At 37.4% G+C, this 20,633-nt stretch overlaps 1 protein-coding gene and 1 non-coding gene across 2 annotated transcripts in view; both read left to right on the forward strand.

Moving 5' to 3' along the window:
* Window positions 1-20,633, forward strand: part of LANCL2 (LanC like glutathione S-transferase 2) — a 49,450-nt gene that overhangs the window by 1,850 nt on the left and 26,967 nt on the right. Inside the window, exon 2 of the mRNA XM_055301266.1 lies at window positions 7,978-8,095. Coding sequence (XP_055157241.1) covers window positions 7,978-8,095 — 118 coding nt within the window. The remainder of the gene's footprint in view (window positions 1-7,977; window positions 8,096-20,633) is intronic.
* On the forward strand, window positions 18,150-18,255 carry LOC129494456 (U6 spliceosomal RNA). Its single transcript, XR_008661350.1, has one exon. It is a non-coding gene; the product is annotated as a U6 spliceosomal RNA (small nuclear RNA).

The raw sequence follows: 20,633 nt of genomic DNA on the forward strand, positions 1-20,633 counted from the left end.
TTTGATAAATGTGATTATTTCTGTGCTGTGAGGCAGTTTAGGGTAACTGGGCATACTGGTCCTTATATCCCTACACCTACACCTGTTGGGGAGGAAGACCTTCCCTGGCCCTGTGGTCCTTCGAGCTGGATTTAGAATCAAATTGACATGAGAGAGATTAACAGGAAAGAAATCAAGTTTCACAGGTGTACTTACAGGGAATCCATGCAGACAGGAGATTCCAAAGGCAGGTGAGGCAATGGAAGCTTATATGAGATAAGCAGAGGTTGGGGGAGGGGGGGTCTGAGGACACCAAGGGGAACAAAGGCCATTGCAAGAAAGCTAAAGGAGATATTTGGAAAAACAAAGTTGCCCTATTAGGCAGATAAGTTCCTTAGGTAAAAGGGTGGGAGGTCTCGTCATAGCTCTCTTCCTGTTACTGGGTCTCCTTTCCTTTTTTTTTTTTTTTTTTTTTTTTTCTGTTTTTTAAGATTTTATTTGTTCATGAGAGATACAGGCAGAGGAAGAAGCAGGCTCCATGCTGGGAGCCCAATGTGGGATTCTATCCGGGACTCCAGGATCACACCCCAGGCTGAAGGCAGGCGCTAAACTGATGAGCCACCCAGGGGATCCCCATGGGCTCTCCTTTCCAATGAAAATGTAGGCAATTGTGAGGGAGGCAGAGCTTTTCCTGTATCTGCTGGGTTTTGCTTACTTTTTTTTTTTTTCTTTTTTATTAGAGAGCATGGCAGGGTAGGGGAAGAGGGGGAGAAGCAGCAGCAGCAGACTGCCTGCTGAGCAGGGAGCCCAGGGTGGGGCTGCATCCCAGGGCCCTGGGATCAAAACCTGAGCCACCCAGCCACCCCTGAGTTTTGAGTTTTGGTTACTTTTAACTCAAAATGTTCATCATGCCAAAGTGGCTCATTTTCGGGCTGCCTCCCCTTGGCCCCTACCTACCCTAAAAAGGTTTATCATCATTTATTTGTCAATGCTTCCCATGTAATTTAACATAACAAGTAAAAATATTTACCTTTACCTCTCCTACAAGGTGAGAGACAAATCCTTTGAGATTTTCCAGGGACCCTCAGAGAAATCTAAGTTGTTTTGATGTCAAAGACACCATTTAGAACTTGGTTTTGGAAAGTTATAAAAATGTCAGAATTTTTGAACATTGACTAATAGGATCACAGATCATTATGAAATAATACTTAGTGGTTTACATAACCAAAGAACAGCAGACGATTTTAAAGGCAAATCCAGAAGGTAACCTAGTGGGGAACAAAACTTCACTCTTGTAATATTGAAGACTCAATTCTTGCAAGTAATCAAAGTCCTGCTACAGATAAACATTAAGCACAAAAAATTACTTTGGTATGACACAGAGTCTTTGCTTTCTGGACAGATTACTTAAAACATGAAAACAGACCTTTCACATCCTTTCTGTAGACCCAACAGTCCAAGGAAAGCATGTCCTTTTAACAGGGAGAAAACTAAATTCTAATTTTGCATGTGTATTTTTGATATTTAGACTCCTTCTTTAAAGACTTAAATTCATTCCAGCCCTAGCCCACTTGATTACAGAAAAAAATTCCTTTCCCAAGACTTCTTTTCCACAACCTTCTCATCCATTCAGGTTTTACCTCTTTCTTATTCTGGAACAACCTGTCATTTTACCTTAGGACACACACAAACTGGTTTTAACAAAAAACCTATTTTTCATATCTTTCCTTATAAAAAAAATACATTGTGCTTTTTCTTAGGCTACTTTTAATACAATTGTTTCCTTTTAGCCTTGTTCTATTTGTCTTAATGACATGTATCGATAAGAATGCTTAACCCATAGGGACATTAATTTCTAGTGAAAACTAAGAAGTAGACAATTATGGATTCTGTTCCACAAACATTCTGTGAATTCGCTATTTAACGAATACATTTCACAATTTCTAGAAGTAAATTCTTCCTCATTGTAGATTTTTCAGTGTGGCAAACCTATTTACCAATGGACCCCAAGTATCTTTAGTTCCTTTGTAATAAGAAGCCAAAAGATAAATGTATGTTCAGTAATCAGTGTCTCAAGAGTTTCAGCACTTGGCACATATCATCCTAGTCTCCTAGCCTGTTAAGATTTCTGCTGAGAAATTCACTAATATCCTACTGGGGGTTCCTTTGTAGGTTATATACAATCTTTTCTCTCTTTGTGTTGTGTTAGAAGGTGAGAGAGGGACAGTAAAGTATCTCCCAAGTGGAGAAGAGACTTTGAGACTGGGAAACAAAGCAGGCGACTTCATACAGTTTATAGAGTTTTATTCAGGGGCACTTAGTGACAGGGGTTTGGGAGGAGGACGTCTTTCCTGATTGACCTATTCATTCTTTAGTAAGATGCTCTTTAACCTCCAAGTATTTGAATTTCTTCCAAAATTCCTCCAAATTTCCTCTTCTTACTGAGTTCAGGTTTCAAAGCATTATGGTTTGAAACTATGCATGGAATAATACCAGTCTTCTGATATTGGTTGAGACCTGATTTGTGACCAGTATGTTATCTATTCTGGAGAATGTTCCAGGTGTATTCAAAAACAATGGGTATTCTGTTGCTTTAGGATGGAATATATCTGTGCAGTCTGTCTGGTCCAGTGTGTTATTTAAACTCCTTGTTTCCTTGCTGCTTAAATAACCTGTCTATTGCTGTGAGTGAGGTGTTGAAGTCCCCTACTATTATTGTATTGTTATTGTGTTTCTTTGATTTAGTCGTTAATTGGTTGATGTAACTGACCCATCCCAACATAGGAGCATAAATATTTACAATTGTTAGGTCTTCTTGTTAGATAGACCGTTTAAGTATGATATAGTGTCCCTCTTCATCCCTTACTACAGTCTTTGGTTTAAAAGCTAATTTTCTTTTATAAGGATTGCTACCCTAGCTGTCTTTTAAGGTCCGTTAGCATGATTAATGGTTCTCCACCTCCTCACTTTAAATCTGTAGGTGTCTTTTTGTGTAAAATGAATCTCTCATGGACAGCATTTGGATGGGTCTTGCTTTTTTAATCCAGTTTGATACTCCGTGTCTTTTGATTGTAGCATTTAGCCCATTTACATTCAGAGTAACTATTGAAAGATGTGCATTTAGTGCCATTGTATAGCCTGTAAAGTCCCTGTTTCTGCAGATTGTTTCTGTTTATTTCTGGTCCGTGTTATTTTTGGGCTCTTTCTTCTCTTATAGGATCCCCTTTAATATATCATGCAGAGCTGGTATAATGGTCACAAATTCTTTTAATTTCTGCTTGTCCTGCAAGTTCTTTATCTCTCCTTCTATTCTGAATGATAGCCTTGCTGGATAAAGTATTCTTCATTACATATTTTTCTCATTTAGTGCCCTGAATATATCATGCCAGCCCTTTCAGGCCTGCCAGGTCTCTGTGGATAGGCCTTCTGTCAGCCTAATGTTTCTACCCCTGTAGGTTCAGAACCTCTTGCCATGAGTTGCTTTTAGGATTTTCTCTACATCTGAAATTTGGAAGCTTCCTTATTATATGTTGGGGTATTGATCTGTTTTTATTGATTTTTTTTAGGGGGGGTCTTCTCTACCTCTTGGACTTGAATGCCTGTTTCCTTTCCCAGATTAGAGAAGTTCTCAGCTGTGATTTGCTTAAATATACCTTCTGTCCTTCTCTCTTTTTTTCCTCAAGGACCCCAATAATGCTAATATTGTTTCATCTTATGGTATCGCTGATTTCTTGAAGCCTCTTCCCATGGTCTGTCAGTTACTTTTTCCTCTTTTCTTCAGCTTCCTGCCTTTCCATCAACTTGTCTTTTATGTCACTTCTTTTCTGCTTCATTTACTCTAGCTGTTAAAGCATCCAATTCAGACTGCATCTCAAAGCATTTTTAATTTTGACCTGATTAGGTTTTATTTCTGTACTAAGAGATTCTCTGGTGTCTTTTATGCTTTTTTTCAAGCCCAGCTCGTAACTTTATAATTGCTATCCTGCATTCCATCTCTGACATTTTCTTATATCCATATCAGTTAGATCTGTGGCAGAGAGTATTACCTCTGGTTCTTTCTTTTGTTGTGAATTCCTCCTTCCAGTCATTTTGCCCAGAGAGGAATGGATGAACAACAGGACAAAATAAAAATTATCAACCATGATTCAAGTGAAATACACACTAGACAAATCCAAAGAGGTCAGAAGCCAAAAAGAAAGGAAAAAGAAATAAAGGTGGACAAAACAGGGTGATCCACTTGGTCCTGGGTTTATTTTGGTCCGTGTGTTAGAAGATATTAAATCCCAAAATTGTAAAAAATGCAAACTTACATATATATAAAAATAAAGTTGAATACAGTGAAAGGAAGCCAAACATAAATTTATAAAATGTAAATGTAAAAAAATGAAAGTTAAGACTTAAAAACAAAGAATTGATAAACTAGTTGATAAGGAGAAAAAGGAAAATTTTAATCTGAAAGATAAATAAATGATGAGAAAAATCTTCAAATTCTATATAGTATTTTCCCCAAGCACTGGAGTTTACAGTCTTGTGTGCTCTGTAAACTTGATATTCCCTGTTGTTCCAGCTGGTCTTCTCGGGGAGGGACCTGCTGTGCTGATTCTCAGGTATCTGCCTGGGCAGAGTTGCACCGCCCCTTGCCAGGGGGCCAGGCTCTGTGTGAGTTGCTACTGGTTGCTCTATGTGGCTCTTGTTCCCTGAAGACTTTCTGAGCCTCTTTAGAGGATGAAAATAAAAATGGCCAGGCCTGATCTCCAGCCCCAGAGCTGAGAGGTCACGGTCCCCTTTCTTCAGTAAACCCTCAGGGATAAGCAGTCTTCACTTCTGGTGCATGCCCACACTGATCCCCCCGGGGGAAGGTGAAGGGTGGCAGTGTTTCTGTTCTTTGCAGGGCTCTAGGAGGGAGAGCTGTCGCTCAGTCATGCCTTGGTTCACAGTTTATGGCAAACTGAGCTGAGAGGGCCCCTCTCCCGACCCCTACTTGCTGACCTTAACTGGTTTCCCTGTTTCAATGCTTGGGATTTCTGCCAGCTTAGGCACCCCCGTTCTTTCTGAGACCCCAGGGATCCTGAGACCACACTGTCCTACCTAGGATCCTGCCCCACTTCACCACCTGAGCACCTTTTAGGCTGGGATGTCTCTACTGGAGCAGACTTCTAAAAGTTTCTGATTTCATGTTCCTCAGCTGCATCACTTTCTGGTAGCCAGCTTATGGAGGTTCCCTCCCTCTCCCTGTCAGTTATCTTTTGATATCCCCTCAGATTCACTTCTTCACACTTCCTACCTTGCAAAAAGTGTCACTTTTCTATTTGTAAAATTGCAGCGATTCTTTTCTTACATCTCAGGTTGAATTCATAGGTGTTCAGAATTATTTGATAGTTATCTAGCTAAATTTAAGGTACCAGATGAAGCAAGGTCCCCTACTCTTCCCACCTTCTTGCCTCCCCTCTGTCCTTTCTATATTTTCTTGTAGCTCTAAATTTCCTTAAGCAGCCATTTTGAATTCCTTATTGGATAAATCATACATTTTCATGTGTTTGGGTGTGGTTATTGGAAGATTATTGTGATCTTCTGGCTATGCCATGTTTCCTTGATTTTTCATTAACCTGATGGACTCCAGAACACATTTGCAAGAACTGTAATCTTTTGTGCCCTCTGCTCTAGGAATCTTGTATGCCACTGCCCCAAATTTCCTTTTTTCCCCAGTCATGGAACTCTCTCAATAATGTTCTGGATGCCATGAGAAAAAAAAAAAAAAGAAGAGTCTTTTCAAGCAGAGTCCTGCAGAGATTTGAAAACTGGGCATTCATTCAAGGGCTCTCTCCCTTTTCCCCATGGAGGTAACAGTAGGCCATCTATTTAACCCTATGCTGTTCCACCTTAGGGAAGAGATGATGCTGATAAAGAGAAGGTCTTACCCAATTTAATGTATACAAACTCATTTTTTGCTCTTTAATAGACTGAACTTTTCCTTTGAAAATCTGCACTTCCCCAAAGGTTTTCTGATCTGAAATTGATTGCTCAGCTCATGGGGGTAGGGGGCAGGGGAAACAACTAGTCCACAGTCTCCTGTAGGTTCCACAGCCAGTACCAGAATCTCTGCTTATTTCCAGATAGACTGGTGGGCTAGACCTGCCACAGGTCCCTTGGTGTAAGGTGTTGGGTTCGACAGCTCATGCAAAAGCACTTCTGTTTGTAGATGGATGCCTGATTTTTATTGTTAAAGGGAGGGCAAAAACAAGGGATACCTAATCTTAATGCTGCAGTGATGCTGATGTCACCCTGGTTTAGGTCTTTAATGTTTATCTATTAATTTTTTCCTGGATGTACACAAGAAGTTTCTGGTTCAGAGATTTATTATTTATCAGACAGACCATAACCTGTAAGTGGCTCCATGTGCCTCAGGTCTTCCCTGTGGGACAACACAATGCAGCCAAGTCAAATGTTCTCCATATACAAAGTCTATGTGTTGTAGGCAAATAATGAAGAAAATTGACTTCTCTCTGCTTTTTACAAATGGAAAAGAGGCAGTTGTCTTCTCCTTTCCTTCTGGGAGAGTTTCATTGGAAATATTATACTCTGAGTCTTTGGAATGTAAATAAATCTCTCTATGAAAAAGATAAGCCTGTTTGTCTTCAGTTTTGCAACTCTGAAATGTCTCCCTGTTCTAGAGCTTCATCCCCCTGAAACATAAACACGAACCTCCTGGGTTCAGTAAACCTCTCTGGACTTCTTATAGCATATACAATTGTAACTTAATTTCTAATACTTGCTTTTAGTTTAGTCTAAAATCCCAAATTTCAGTAAAATCTTCCATGACAGCTCTAGCTGTGCAGTAATGCAAAAACATGTCCCCCTATGAGACTACAGAGAAAATTTCATTTTAACAAGTTAGTCCATCAGTAAAATGCTTCAGTCATAAATTTGTGCTAATAACAGAAGTGCAAAATACAGGAAAGCAAAAGATAGACATTAAAGGGATAAATAGAAAATTCTGTGATCATAGTCATGGATTTTAACATATTTTAGCAGTTTCTCTGGCAGCAGATTTTTTTTTTTACATTTTTTTAAATTTAAATTCAGTTTGCCAACATATAACAACACCTAGTGCTCATTGGCAGCAGATTTCTAAAAAATCATCAAATACATAAAAATCTGAACACTATCAACTACTTATTTAAGGATATTGCTAAATTGCTCTTGAGAAAGACTACCAGTGAATAAGAATACTTGTTTCCTTAGCTCTTAGCAGCCTTGGGACTTGATATTTCTAAATTTTTTTATTATTTGTTATTCTAATAAGGCAAACTATGGTACTTTTATTTGCATATCATTAATTGCTAAGTAAACCTTTTTTGCATGTTACTTGATTTTTTCTTTTTTTAAGGTACATCAATAATTTTAGGTCTATTTTGGTATTGTGGTCTTTTTTTTTTTTTTACTTAAAATGTTTAATATTGCAGATATTTCTCCCTTGTCATTAATTTTTAAGTCATCTTTCTCATGTTCTTTAAATTACAGAAGTTAACATGTTTGTGTAGTCAAATCCATCTTCTTTAAAAAATGGTTTTTTACTTTGGGTTCTATAATTTTTTGTAATCCTGCCAATGCCTTATAGTCTATATAGGGCATTATTTTATTTAAAAACTTACCATATAAAAACAAGGTAGACACCTTCTAACCTATGAAAGATTGAGGTGGGCCAGTTAATACAATTTTTCTCTCATATTCTGATAACTTAGATTATTTTTTTAAAGATTTTATTTATTCATGAGAGACACAGAGAGGCAGAGACACAGGCAGAGGGAGAAGCAGGCCCCATGCAGGGAGCCCAACATGGGACTGGATCCTGGATCCCCAAGATCATGCCCTGAGCTGAAGGCAGTGCTAAACCACTGAGCCACCTGGGTTGCCCAACAATTTAGATTATTAAAGTATTCATTACAGTATTGCCATATTGTTATGCAATTTAAATATCTATGTTCTTTTGGTTCTCAGATTATTCAGAATTTCACAAAGCGAATCCAGACCAAAATCAAAGATCTTCTACAGCAAATGGAGGAAGGGCTAAAAACAGCTGATCCCCATGATTGCTCTGCTTATACTGGTTGGACAGGTAAGAATGTGGGATACAAGTAATTGGTATGCTCTATTTTGCGATTATAAGAATTTAAAATTTTTCTTCTTTTAAAATGGTGACATTTTATATTCTTTAAATGAAATCTTGAACTTCTTCAGTGACAAGATGCTTCGGAGTTTTATTTATAAGGAAATCTTTTCTGCTTGAAGTTTGATATTAAGTATATATATTTTTATAGCATTATTTATTTGGCCCAATATATGGGTATCTCTGAAAATGCATAATAAGAGAAACTTGCCCTGGGGTCAGTTTTTTGTTTGCCTTTATTACTTTGATCTTTGCAACAAGTTGTAGGATATGACTTCTCTTTTATGCATAAACTGTTTAACCTATTGCTTGTACTCATTTGACTCATTTGTACGCATAAAGATGTTGAATTTAGTGATAATTGAATAAGCAGCTTGTCGTACCCTATGTCAAAAAACTTAATTTCAGAATTAGATTTCCATAACTAATCTTTACTCTTATTATTTTATCATGTAACCAGAACATTGTAATAACTATTTAGAGAGTATAAAAGAAATAAAAGACCTTCTTCTGAGAGATTAGACTTCAGGATGATTACCGCTATTAACAATTTACATATCAATATATAGCCCTTGTTAAGTTTTTATGGTTTAGTCAATCAACAGCATAGACATAAATTTTCATGTTAGAATCACTGAGAACTGGTACCTGCTTTCACAGTGTACAACCAAACATGACAACCTTGGTCTTTTTTTGTTTCATTTTTATATTTATTTCTGTGATGTTTTATTTGTATTTGCCTATTTTGAATACAACATTTACATAAAGACATTAGAATTAAATTCTCCCAACTATTAAACCCAGAAAGACATGGATCTAGTTCAATTTAAAGAGCCAAAGAAATTTATCTTAAATGTAAATTTAGATAATTTTAGCTAACTTGAAGTTAAAAGCAAAGAGAGACATATTTATGTATTATTTATTATGATTTTATTTATTTGAGAGAGAGAAAGAATGCACAAGCTAGGGGGAAGAAGCAGAGGGAGAGAGAAAGGGACGAGCAGATTCCCCAGTGACCAGGGAGCAGGACATGGGACTGGATCCCAGGACCCAGAGATCATGACTTGAGCCGAAGACTGATGATCAGTCTGACTGAACCACCTAGGCACCCCAGGATGGATATTATTAAAAATAACATAGATATTATTAGCATAGATTTCCCCTAAAAAGTATTTTACTTAAAACATTTCTTGTTGAAATAGGGGATTTAAATCCATGATTATTATTAGGTCCTAAATTAGCTGTGCATCAGAAACACTCAGAGGGCTTTATAATAAACAACATATTATCAGCAGCCATCCCAGAATAACTACATGAGGATCTCTGGCAGAGGAGTCCAAGAATCATTATTTCTTAAAAATCCCCATTTGTTGTCATCTTTTGAAATCAGTGATAGAGCCAGCATGGAGGTGTTTTGTGTGAATGGTTAAAAATAATATTTAGGGCTTTGGAATTCAGGTAGCACTATGGAATTTACTTACACCCACACCTACCTTTCTTCCTAAAACCATGCGATCGATACAAGAAGAATGAATGAAGCACTCACAACTTTTTTTTTTTTTTTGGCAAAATTGTGAGATAGAGAATATACCAAATAATAATAAAAAACAAATAAAATCCAAAACACTGTGGAAAGCCACCAAGTGACCCATAGGTAGCAAAATGTATTCTGCAATTCCCCCTTTTCCAAGTCAATAAATAATTCTCAGAAGGATGACACACACACTCGGGGAATTTTTGAGGGCATATCTGAGCATAAAGTGGACAAGAGAGGCAGAGAAAAAAGATTTGGAGAGCATTCCGGGAAAAGAGGTCATAGAATTTTTTTAAACAGCATCCTTCTACAAAAGGGGATTATTGTATGCGGCAGAACTACATCCCTTATGGCACTGGCTAAGAAGATAATCAGGAAGGAAACGTCAGTGGTAGGAGCCCTCGTGAAACAAGTAAGGATATGAGAACCAAAGGAAATCTGGTCACCACAAGTCACCATACACAAATAAACTGTCACTTAATAAGAAAAGGATGCCCTTGAGATGAAAAAAACTAAGAAACCTAACACTTTCCCTCTTTTAGAGAGTCTTCCTGTTGATAGTTAATTCAGAAAAATTCACCTAATTCAAACTTAAGAAAAAATTCAATTGTATACATAATATTAGAAAAAAACAGAATATCACATTTTGGCAATGGAAGAAAAATCACCAGGAAAATGCCATTACAATGTGGGGAAGAATTGCAGTATTTTCAACATTAATTTTGGAACTTAATTAAGCAGTTGAATCACAAAACAGAAGTAAAGGAGCCCAGAAAGGAGATGGCAAGACAGTAAGATGATGTGAAATGAGAATTGAAAGAACTAAGAAATTGAAGGAAAAGGTAAAATCACTTCAGAAATGAATTCTAAGTGACAAGGGGCTGAAGAAAGAACTGACACTAGAAGAAAGAAAACACAGCAGTTTACTGGAGAAAATCACAGTTTCCTGGAGCAGAGATCCCCAAGAAGGAATGTCCATGGGAACCAGTGTGGGGATAAGAGATTTAAAGGTTAATTGATGAATTGCTCGAGGCTGAGTGTGAACAAGCAGGAGAATAAAATGCCTCTAGGTATACCCAGTTAAGGACGCTTCTTCACTTTTGCAAGTTTAATGCCAGAAGTTCTCTCAGGTTCTCACTGTTGGTATTGGGGAGAATCCCTTTGTGCTTCTGGAGGGGGCTGGAAAGGCACCCTTTGGAATGTGCCAGAGCATTCTGTTTTTCTTCACCAGACCCACCCTCAGGAAAAACTGTTTTACCAGAGCCTAACCTAGTGGAATTTTATTGAAGCCAGACATCCCTGTGGGGAGGGAAATACCTGACTCCACCCTGCTCTGGCTGGGTCTGGGGAAAACCCAACTCCAGCCCCTTGTAACTACTATCCTGTCCAACCTACAGGGAGGAAAACACTGAGAAGCACTAGTAAAAGTCATCGTCCAGGGGCACAGCTTCACAAAAAGACTGAGATGAGACCTAATCATAGGACCATAGGATGCTGCTACTTCCCTATTCCTCACCTCCACGTTACTAAAGGACTGGTTACTGAAGTTTCTTTTACCTAGTACATTATGTCCACCTTGCAATAAAAATTTACAAGGAATACGAAAAGGCAAAAAAAAAGAGAGAGAAAGAAAGAAGAAAGAAGAAAGAAATAGAATTAAAACAGTTTGAAGTGACTAAGTAAACATCAGACCCAGAATCAGCTGTGGCAGGAATGTTGCAATTATCAAACCAGGAACTTTCAAATACTATTATTAATATGCTAAGGGTTTTAGTGAAAAAAGTAAACATGTAAGAATACATTAATAATGTAGCTAGAAAGATGGAAATGTTTTTTCTTATTAAGTCTCTATTTAATAAATTCCAGTGAGTATATTATTTTCAAGTATACAGTATAGTGATTCAACATTTCCATAAACACCCAGTGCTCATCACAAGCAGTTCACTCCGTAATCCCCATCACCTGTTTAACCAACACCCCCGCCGACTTTCCTACTGGTAACCATCAGTTTGTTCTTCATAATTAAGAGTATTTCTTTGTTTGCCCTCCTCTCTTTTTTTCCACTTTGCTTGTTTTTTTTTTTCCATAAATTGCACATGAGTGAAATCATGTAGTATTTGTCTTTCTCTGACTTATTTGGGTTAGCATATCTTTAGCTCCATCCATGTCAATGCAAGTGGTAAGATTTCATTCTTTCTTATAATATTCCATTATACATATGTACTCCACACCTTCTTTATCTGTTCCTCAGTGGATGGACACTTCGGCTGTCTTCATGTTTTGGCTGTTGTAGATAATACTGCTATCTATCAATATTGGGGTGCGCATATCCCTTTGTATTAGTGTTCCTGTATCCTTTGGGTGAATACCTAGTAGTGCAGTTGTGGATCATAGGATAATTCTAGGTTTGAGGAACCTCCATACTGTTTTCCAAAGTGGTTGCACCACTTTGCATTCCCACCAACAGTGCAAGAGGGTTCCCCTTTCTCCGCATCCTTGCCAGTATCTGTTGTTCTTGTGTTGTTAATTTTATCCATTCTGATAGGTGTGAGGTGATATCTTGTAGTTTTGTTTTGCATTTGCCTGATGATGAGTGACATAGAGCATCTTTTCCTGTGTCTGTCGGCCGTCTGCATGTCTTCTTTGGAGAAATGCCTGTTCGTGTCTTCTGCCCATGTTTTAATTAGATTATTTGTTTTTTTGGGTGTTAAGTTTTATAAGTTCTTTATATATTTTGAATACTAACCCTTTATCAGGTATTTCATTTGCAAGTATCTTTTCCCATTCCATAGGTTGCCTTTTAGTTTTGTTGGTTGTTTCTTTTGCTGTGCAGAAGCTTTTTATTTTGATACAGTCCCGATAGTTAATTTTTGCTTTTGTCCTTGCTTCAGGAAACATATCTAGAAAGAAGGTGCTATGGCTAATGTCACACAAGTTTACTGCCTATGTTCTCTTCCAGGATTCTTATGGTTTCAGCTCTCACATATAGGTCTTTCATTCATTTTGCATTTATTCTTTTGCATCTTTTGCATTTATCCTATTGTTTATTATGGTTTCATTCTTTTGCATGTTGCTGTCTAGTTCTCCAAGCATCATTTGTTGAATAAATGGTCTTTTTCCCATTGGATATTCTTTCCTGCTTTGTCGAAGATTAATTGACCACTGTGAGTTTATTTCTTGGTTTTACATTCTGATCCATTGATCTGTGTATCTGTTTTTGTGCCAGTACTACATGCTTTGATGACTACAGCTTTGTAATATAAGTAGAAGTCCAGAATTGTGAGGCCTCCAGCTTTGTTTTTCCTTTTTAAAGTTACTTTGGCTATTTGGTGTCTTTCCTGATTCCATTCAAATTGACAGATTGTTTTTCTAGCTCTGAAAAAAAAACTGTTGATGTTTTGATAGGAATTGCATTAAATGTGTATATAGATTGCTTTGGGTAGTATCGACATTTTTTCAATATTTGTTCTTCCAATCTATGAGCATGGACTGTCTTTCCGTTTCTTTGCATCATGGTTTCTTTCATCAGTATTTTATAGTCTTCAGAGTACATTGGTTAAGTTTATTCCTCGATATTGTGCAATTGTAAATGGGATTCATTCCTTAATTTCCCTTTTTGCTGCTTCATTACTGGTGTATTGAAATGCAACAGATTTCTGTACATTGATTTTGTGTCCTGCGACTTTACTGAATTCATGTATCAGTTCAAGCAAATTTCTGGTGGTCTTTCGGATTTTCTATCTAGATTATCGTGTCATCTAAAAACAGGGAAAGTGGGAATCCCTGGGTGGCTCAGCGATTTAGCTCCGCCTTCAGCCCAGGGTGTGATCCTGGAGACCTGGGATCGAGTCCCGCGTCCGGCTCTCTGCATGGAGCCTGCTTCTGTCTCTGTCTCTCTCTCTGTGTCTTTCATGAATAAATAAATAAAATCTTAAAAAAAAAATAAAATAAAAACAGGGAAAGTTAGACTTCTCCCTTGCCGATTTGGATGCCTTTTATTTCTTTTTGTTGTCCATTGCAGTGGCAAAGACTTCCAGTACTCTGTTAAATAACAGTGGTGAGAGTGGACATCCTTGCCTTATTCCTGATCATTAAGAGGAAGTTCTCAGTTTTTCCCCATTATGGATGATGTTTGCAGTAAGTTTTCCATAGATGGCCTTTATTACATTGAGATATGTTTCCTCTAAACCTGTTATCTGGAGAGTTTTTATCATGAATGGCTGTACTTTGTCAAATGCTTTTTTTGCATCTATTAAGAGGATCTTACGGTTCTTATCCTTTCTTTTATTAATGTGATGTTATCATGCTGATTGGTTTGTGAATATTCAACTACCTTACAACCCAGGAATAAATCCCACTTGATGATGATGAATGATTTTTTTAATGTTTGGTTGGATTAAGTTGGCTATTATTCTATTGAGAATTTTTGCATCCATGTTCATCAGGGATATTGGCCTGTAGTTCTCTTTTGTAGTGGAATCCTTATCTGGTTTTAGTAGCAGGGTATTGCTGGCCTCATAGAATGAAGTTGGAAGTTTTCCTTCCATTTCTATTGTTTGGAATAGTTTGAGAAAAATAAGTATTAACTTTTCTTTAAAAGTTTAGTAGAATTCTCCTTTGAAACCATCTGGTCCTAGTCTTTTTAGAAGATTTTTGATCACTGATTCAACTTCTTTGCCGGTTATTGGTCTGTTCAAATTGTTCTATTTCCTCCTGTTTGGGTTTTGATAGTTTATATGTTCCTGGAAATTCATCCATTTCTTCCAGATTGTCTGTTTTTCAAAATAGTTTGTATTTATGTGGTATTCATTGTTGTTTCTCCTGTCTCATTTCTGATTTTATTAATATGGGTCCTTTCTCTTTTCTTTTTGATAAGTCTGGCTAGGGGTTTATCAATTTTATTAATATTTTCTAAGAACCAGCTCCTGGTTTCATTGATCTGTCCTATTGGTTTCTTGAATTTCTATATAATTTATTTCTGCTCAAATCTTTATTATTTCCTTCCTTCTGCTGGCTTTAGGCTTTGTTGTTCTTTTTCTACTTCCTTCAGTTAAGTTAGGTTGTTTCTTTGAGGTTTTTCTACCTTTTTAAGGTAGACTTATATTGCCATATACTTCTCTCTTAGGACAGCTTTTGCTGCATCCCAACGGTTTTGGACTGTTTTGCTTTCACTTTCATTTGATTCCATGTATTTTTAAATATCTTCTTTGATTAACTGGTTCACCTTATTCATTGCTTAGTAGCATGTTTAACCTCTGTGTATTTATGGCCATTGCAGATAGTTTCTTGTGGTTCACCTCTAATATCATAGTGTTGTGGTGAGAAAAGAGGCATAGTATGACTTCAGTCTTTTTGTGTTTCTTGAAGCTTATTGTGTGACCTAATGCACGATCTGTTCTGGAGACTGTTCTGTGTGCACCAGAGTATTCTGATTTAGGATGCAGTGTTCTGAATATATCTGTTAAATCCATCTGGCCCAGTGTATCATTCAAAGCCATTGAATTCTGTTTGATTTTCTGTTTAGATCATCTGTCCATTGATGTATGTGTGGTGTTAAAGTTTCCTACTATTATTGTATTATTATCAATTAGCTCCTTTATGTTTATTATTAATTGTTTTATATATTTGAGTGCTCCCATATTGAGTTTATAAATATTTACAATTGTTATATCTTCTTATTGGATTGTCCCCCTTATATATGATTATATAGTCCCTTTCTCTTTTTTTAATTTCAATTTTAGTTAACATAGAGTGCAATATTGGTTTCTAGAGTAGATTTCAGTGATTCATCATTTACATACAACAGCCAGCGATCATCACAATTGCCCTCTTTAATACCCAGCACCCATCTCTAGCCAGCTGATCCCTTCTGTCCCATTGATCTATGTATCTCTATGTTTTTGTGCCACTACCGTACCATCTTAATGTCTACAGCATTGTAGTATAGTTTGAAATCTGGAATACATGATGCCTCTAGTTTTGTTTTTCTTTTTAAGAATTGCTTTGGCTATTCAGGGCCCTTTCTGGTTCCACATCCATTTCAGCACTGTTTGTACTAGCTCTCTGAAAAATGCTGATGGTGTTTTGATAGGGATTGCATTAAATGTGTAGATTACTTTGGGTAGCACAGACATGTTAAAAGTGTTTGTTCTTCCAATACATGACCATGGAAACCTTTTCCTTCTTTGTGTCCTCCTCAATTTGTTTCATAAGCAATCTATCATTTTTTAGAGTACATATCTTTCATCTCTTTAGTTAGGTTTGTTGATAGGTTTCTTATTGTTTTCAGGGCAAATGGGATGATTCTTTGGGTTTTTTTTCTGCTTCTTAATTATTGATGTATAGAAATACAGTAGATTTCTGCATATTGACTTCATATTCTGCAACTTTGATGCATTCACGTATTCTAGCAATTTTTTGGTGGTGTTTTTCGGATTTTCTACATGGAACATCATGTCATCTGCAAAGAGTGGAAGCTTTATCCTTCCTTGTAATTTGAATGCCTTTTATTTCTTTTTGTTTGGCCACTCCCAGCTTCTTTCTGATATCCTTTAGCATGATAGATGATTTCTCCATCTCCTCTTTCCATCTGCAGGATTCTTTAGTTCTAAAATAAGTCTCTTGTAGGCAGCTTATAAAGAGATCTTTTTTTTATTATTCATTCTGATGTCCTGTGTCTTTTGATTGGAGTATTAAGTCCACTTACTACATTCAGAGTGATTATTGGAAGATGAATTTAGTGCCATTGTGTTGTGTTACCTGTGAAGTTGGTGTTTCTGGTGATACTCTACATCCTTTCTAGTTTTTCTTGTTTTTGTTTTTTTTTTGTTTGTTTGTTTGTTTGTTTTGGTTTTGGTTTTTTCCACTCAAAAGAATTCCCCTTAAAATTCCTTGCAGGGCTGTTTTAGAGATCACAAACTCCATTAGTTTTTGATTGTCTGGGAAAAAGTCTTTATCTCTCCTTCCATTCTGAATGATAGCCTTGCTGGATAAGGACTTCTTCTTGGCTGCATATTTTTCCCATTCGGAATAGGGTTATACATTTACATTCACTCCTGTTTGTGGATAGATTTGCTATGAACCTGATCCGTCTCCCCTTGTAGATAGAGAACTTTTTTTTCCCTTGTTGCTTCCAGGATTCTTTCCTTGTTTGTGTATTTTGTGAATTTGACTATGATATGCCTTGTTGATGGTCAGCTTTTGTTGAATTTCATGGGAGTTTTCTGTGCTTCTTGGATTTTGATATCAGTGTCATTCCCTCAGTTAGGGAAGTTTTCAGCTATCAATTGTTTGAATGAACATTCTGCCCCCTTTTCTCTCTCTTCATCTTCTGGGACTACTATCATACAAATGTTATTACATTTTTATCCGCTGCTGAGTTCCCTAAGTCTACTTTCGGTGGTCCACTACCTTTCTTTCCCTGTTTTTTTTCAGCTTCATTATTTTTCATAATTTTATCATCTATATCAGTATTATTCCTGTGCTTCATCCATCCTCATTTTTATGACCTCCATTTGGGATTGCAGCCTGGTTATAGCATTTTTAATTTCGACCTGACTAGATTTTAGTTCTTTTATGTCTGTAATAAAGGATTCTCTAGTGTCTTCTATGCTTTTTTCAAGCCTAGCTAGTATCCTTATAATCATTGGGTTTTTTAAATTTTATTTATTTATTTTTAAGATTTTATTTATTTATTCATGAGAGACACACAGAGAGAGGCAGAGACACAGGCAGAGGGAGAAGCGGGCTCCACACAGGGAGCCCCATATGGGACTCAATCCCTGGACTCTAGGATCACACCCTGGGGCAAAGGCAGATGCTCAACCACTAGCCACCCAGGCATCCCATAATCATTGTTTTAAATTCTAGTTCAGACATCTTACTTCTATCTTTATTGATTAAGCCCTTGGCCATGAGTTCTACTTTCTTTCCTTTGGAGTGAATTTATCCATCTTGTCGTTTTGTCCATAAAATAAAGAAGAAAGAAAAAAAAAAAGAAACAGAAAGAAAAAAAGATAAAACAGAAACAAAAAAACTAGATCCTGGGTGTGTTTTGGTCTTACTGTTAAAAGGGTCTAGGGGCAGCTGGGGTGGCTCAGCGGTTTAGCGCTGCCTTTAGCCCAGGGCCTGATCACCTGATTGAGTCCCGCATCGAGCTCCTTGCATATTTTTTCCCTTCAACACTTGGAATGTATCATTCCACTCCTATCTGGCTTGCCATGTTTCTGTTGAACAGTCTCCTATTAGCCTTATGGGTTTTCCCTTGTAGTAAAGACTTTTTTGTCTTTTGCTTTTAAGTTATATAGATTGGGAAGGAAGAAATAAAACTGTCTTTGTGGATGACATGATCTTTCTATGTCAAAAATCAGAAATAACAAAAATATCAGTTAATAAGCAGGAAAATAAGTCACTTTTCTATGTAACAGCAATGAGTAAGTTTGATTTGAAATTAAAAACACAATACCATTTATGCTTGTTTTGGCAGCACATATACTAAAATTGGAAGTATACAGAGAAGATTAGCATGGTCCCTCTGCAAGGATGACACACAAATCGTGAAGTGTTCCATTAAAAAACAAAACAAAACACAACACAGGGGCACCTGTAAGTTAGGCATCTGCCTTTGGCTCAGGTCCTGGGATCAAGCTCCAGGTCAGGCTCCCTGTTCAGCGGGGAATCTGCTTCTCCCTCTCCCACTGCTGCTCCCCCTGCTTGTGCACATATGTGTATAATAATTATATTATAAAATTGTGGTAATCAAAACAGTGTGGTACTGGTGCAAGAACAGACCAATAGATGGAGAGAATAGAATAGGGAGCCCAGAAATAGACTCACTTAAATCTAGTCTGCTATAGATGCTCCATTGGTTTTTGACAATGGAGTTAAGCAATACAATGGAAGATGCTGGAAAATTGGGCATGCACGTGCAATAAAATTAATTTAGACACCTTTCAAAAGTAATAAAGTGGATCATAGGCCTAGATATAAAATGGAAAACTATAAAACTAGAAGATAACCTAGAAGAAAGCCTAGATGCCCTTAGGTATGGTAATGACTTTTTACATATGACACCAAAGGCACGATTAGTCAAAGAAATAAATGGTAATCTGGCCTATGTTAAAATTAAAAACTGCTCTGTGAAAGATAAGGTCAAGAGAATGGGAAGATAAGTCACAGATTAGAAGAAAATGTTTGTAGGGCGCCTGGGTGGCTCTGTTGGTTAAGCATCTGTCTTTGGCTCAGATCATGATCCCAGATCTTGGGATCAAGCCCCACATTGAGCTCCCTGCTCAGTGGGGAACCTGCTTCTCCCTCTCTCTGTCCCTCTTCCCTGCTCATGCTTTCTTTCTCTTTCTTGCTCGTGCTCTGTCTCAAATAAATACAGTTTTTTAAAAGAAAAATATTTGCAAAGACTTAATCTGTTTTATGGAACAAATACAAAGAACTCTTAAAATTCAATAAGAAAAAAACCCCTATTGAAAAATACACAACATACCTGAAAAGACCCCCACCAAAGAAGATAATACAGATGCAAGGTAGTCAACATCGTATGTTGTTAGGGAATTGACAAAATCCAAAACACTGACAATACCAATTCCTCGTGAAAATGTGGAGCAACCAGAGCTCTCACTTACTTCTAGCATATATTTATATTAAGAATTTTGAAATAAACAGAAGAGCATGCAATGAGACGATGGGGACTCTATATTTTTTTAAAGATTTTATTTATTTATTCATGAGAGAGGCAGAGACACAGGCAGAGGAAGAAGCAGGCTCCATTCAGGGAGCTCGACGTGAGACTCAGCCCCAGGACCCCAGGATCATGCCCCAGGCTGAAGGCGGCACTAAACCACTGAGCCACCCAGGCTGCCCTGAATGGGGACTTTATTTTTTTTTTGAATTTTTATTTATTTACAATAGTCACAGAGAGACAGAGAGAGAGGCAGAGACACAGGCAGATGGAGAAGCAGGCTCCATGCACCGGGAGCCCGACGTGGGATTCGATCCTGGGTCTCCAGGATCGCGCCCTGGGCCAAAGGCAGGCGCTAAACCGCTGCGCCACCCAGGGATCCCTGAATGGGGACTTTAATATAAAGTTGCTATCTGGCCCTTTCCGCCAAAAAAAAAAAAAAAAAAAAAAGGAAAAATACTATTCCAGTCCCACAGTAGAGGAATCCATAGCCAAGATATGATTGGGGAAACCAGCATAAGCTTATAGTGACATTGATTATTTTTAATTATGTAATTAAGTTCCAAACAGAAGTTTGCAGATAGGGGAGGAAGGCACAGAAACACTATTAATGAGACGGAGAAACTATTGAAACAGGAAATTTAGAAGCCACACTCCATTTCACTGTATATAAATTTATTTTACAATGTAAATAAAATGAATAATTCTTTGAGAATACATAATCTACCAAACCTCACCCTAGAAGAGATGGAACATCAAAATAGACAAACTTCCAAATAAAAACTTGAGAATATTGTTAAAGATCTACCCTCAAAATTTCACTGGGAAATTTTACCAAACCTTGAAAGAACAGTAAATCCAAGGAGAATGGCATCAGCAATTCAGCAATCTACCGTCTTTCCCCCCAAAGAACACTGATTTTGATAAGTTTTTGTGAGTACCTTTATGGGACCCAGGAATCCAGTAGAGAAGTTCAGTACACCATTGGGAGGACAAAAAAAAATCTGAGATTGGAAAGAGTGAAGAGGGTAAGCAGAAAAGTTTCATTTCACCTATGTCACTGCATCTCCAAGATGGTACAGCTCTGTGCCAAAAGAGACAAACTTGGCCTGCAGTTTTTCCCACAGGGTAAAGTGAGAGCATGTGAGTGAGTTTCCAACTTCCCCAGCTATAAAGGATGTTGTCAAAGACACCCACTTCTTTCCTACTCTTTCAGAATACGGGGATGATCTCCATGACTGAGGGGCAGGGAGATTCTGCAC

This window comes from Nyctereutes procyonoides, unplaced genomic scaffold, assembly GCF_905146905.1.
Source record: "Nyctereutes procyonoides isolate TBG_1078 unplaced genomic scaffold, NYPRO_anot_genome, whole genome shotgun sequence".
NCBI classification, from domain to species: domain Eukaryota; kingdom Metazoa; phylum Chordata; class Mammalia; order Carnivora; family Canidae; genus Nyctereutes; species Nyctereutes procyonoides.